Source organism: Gossypium hirsutum, chromosome A05 (assembly GCF_007990345.1).
Source record: "Gossypium hirsutum isolate 1008001.06 chromosome A05, Gossypium_hirsutum_v2.1, whole genome shotgun sequence".
In the NCBI taxonomy this organism is placed as follows: domain Eukaryota; kingdom Viridiplantae; phylum Streptophyta; class Magnoliopsida; order Malvales; family Malvaceae; genus Gossypium; species Gossypium hirsutum.
Genome location: NC_053428.1, coordinates 56663179 through 56665718, shown reverse-complemented (window position 1 = coordinate 56665718; position 2540 = coordinate 56663179). Strand labels below are relative to the sequence as shown.

General features: G+C 36.7%; 1 protein-coding gene across 1 annotated transcript; it reads left to right on the top strand.

Moving 5' to 3' along the window:
• Positions 1-658: 658 nt before the first annotated feature.
• On the top strand, positions 659-1884 carry LOC107957328 (zinc finger protein 8). Its single transcript, XM_016892832.2, has one exon. The coding sequence runs from the start codon at positions 1092-1094 to the stop codon at positions 1821-1823; it is 732 nt and encodes a 243-aa protein (XP_016748321.1). The 5' UTR covers positions 659-1091; the 3' UTR covers positions 1824-1884.
• Positions 1885-2540: the final 656 nt, after the last annotated feature.

The window sequence follows — 2540 nt, the reverse complement described above, 5'->3', positions numbered from 1 at the left end:
CAACGCTCGTCTACACTGCATCCTGACACGAGAGGAAAAGCTTTGTTAGCCCCACACCCTCCCATAACCATAACGAAAAAGATAAAAAGAAAAACCTTATTCATTACTACTTGTAGAGAATTAGGGTTTCTTAGGATGGTGACTCTTTTGTTTTTGACTTATAATCACTCTGCTATTGCATGTGATCTCACATGTCATTTGCTTCCCACATCAATATTTGCCTAATATCATAAATAAATAAATAAATAAAATAGTGTAAAAAATCCAAAAAAATAAAAATTAAAAGCAATGAAAAAATATTCTAAATATACTTTGAAAATTTTGTAAATTTCATATTTTAGTCGTTAAACATTATAATATTCATTTGATCATATTTGTTGAAAAATAGAAATAAACAAGAATTACAATGTGGACAAACAAACAATCTGAACTGGTATAAAAGAATGTATATATAGTTTATATTTTTATGCACACAAATGTATATATAGTTTATATTTTTATGCACAAAAAGTCTATATATCTATACAAGTTAATGAATGAGAAATTCAATCTTTTCAAACCTTTTAAAAATAAACATAGATATATGACATGTTTGGGGAGAAAATAAATTTCAAATATAATGTGCATCTCTAAGAAATAAAAGGTCAAATATAGTGATATGCATACTTAATAACTTTTTCTGATATTGTTTAATTGAGAATTTTCCGTAATGATGCAGGTGGGAGTGAAAACATAAATTTTCAAGATCTTAGGACGTGGGTAGCAGAATAACTTTCCAAAACAAACAAAAAAATTTAAGCGAAAGGTAGCCAAGGTAGTATTTTGACAACCCAAACTGCCAATGCCACTCTCATATCTGACCAGAAACTTGTGGCCTTCCTTGTCAGCCCTCACTCTCAGATCATTCATGACCATTACCATTGCCATGGGTCACCTCTCATTTGTATATGCTTCTCTCTTCCATTCCCTCTTTGTAGGCCCCACCCTCTCCCCTTTCTCTTAGCTACCTTCCCCTTCTCTCCCTTAATCATTTCAGCTCTCTCCGGAGAAATTAAAACCCAGCCACCGCCCTCTCTTTGTTTCTCTTCTTCATGGAGAAGAACGAAAGGGAAACTCACGACTTCATGAACGTTGAATCCTTCTCTCAGCTTCCATTTATCCGTCCTGCCCCTATAAAAGAAAGGGGTATTTTTCGTTTGTTCGGCAAAGAATTCAATGGTGGTCACTCAGGCTCGGCTATGGCTAGGAACGAGTCAGACTCAGCAGGGAACAACGATGATACAACCAAGGAGAACGAGAATGGAGAGAACAGCAGAAGGTTTGAATGTCACTATTGTTGTAGAAACTTCCCGACTTCCCAAGCTTTAGGCGGTCACCAAAACGCTCACAAAAGGGAACGCCAACATGCGAAACGCGCTCATCTTCAGTCAACAATGGTGCAAAACTCTTTATCTGATGCTCAGATTTACGGCTTCGTTAACTACAGGCTAGCCTCAGCTCCAACACAAGCTACGGCGAGTTACCCTTCGTGGAACAACAGTACTAGCAGTAGGTTTTATGGGAACCAAAGCTCTTTTCCTCAGCCACCCATCAGTGGTAGCCCACTGGGGTTATGGAGAACCCCTGCTACGGTTCAAAGAAACTCATCTAATTTCTATCCCGACCTTTCATCATCATCATCGCAACCGTCTCCATTTTTTGCTGGTGAAGAATTGAAGCACTCGCAAGTTGTTGGTGGAGGTGGTTCAAGTTCCCGGAGCCGGTACGTTTATAAATCAAATCCAAGAGTGCAAGACCATGTGAGTTTGGATCTACATCTGTAATAATTAATTTCCTAATAACTTTTTATTAACCGAGAAGAGAAACAAAATCATTGCAGTGCAAGATGAGATGGTTATTTATAACTCCTTGCTTCTAACATCCTGGATTTTACTCTTTTTAGTATGATTTCCTAGTAAATGTCATTAATCTCGAAGCCATGAGCTAGCTGACAAGAAAACCTACTTCAATGAAAAAAAAAAACACTTTCAATCTGATCTTCATTAGGGCATTTCATTTGGGTTGGTAAAATTTCTGTTATCCTTTAATCTAAAAGAACATGTTTACAGTTGCGATCGATGTCTTCCCTATTTCTGAAACTTTCTAACGTGTGAGGAATATTGATTTCGAGGTGGCTATCAGTGAGAGGAACACATGAACAACACTGTAGCTACACACGTGTACATAAATATATACTCTATGCTGTCCGTCTGAAAACAGGCGAAGACGTTGATAGAAAGAGATATATCAACAGATTTAAGGTGTGGGTTTTCGTTCTGATACAGCAATAGAGAGAAAATAAAGAGTAAACAGTTAAAATTAAGTGTTTCTTTTTATTTTTCTTTTTCCCTGACTATATATGCCCTGTTCCTTGCATGAAAAATGCCATGTAAAAGATTCATATTTTGTTTCTTTCATGGCATTTTCAGGTGTAGGATAGCCATAGGACATTGGTCGCCAAAATTTATTACATTGTTCATTTCCTTTTGTTCTTGCAGATC

What these genes read in the sequence shown, in the direction of transcription:
- LOC107957328 (XM_016892832.2), top strand. Translation starts at nt 1,092, where the DNA reads ATGGAGAAGAACGAAAGGGAAACTCACGACTTCATGAACGTTGAATCC.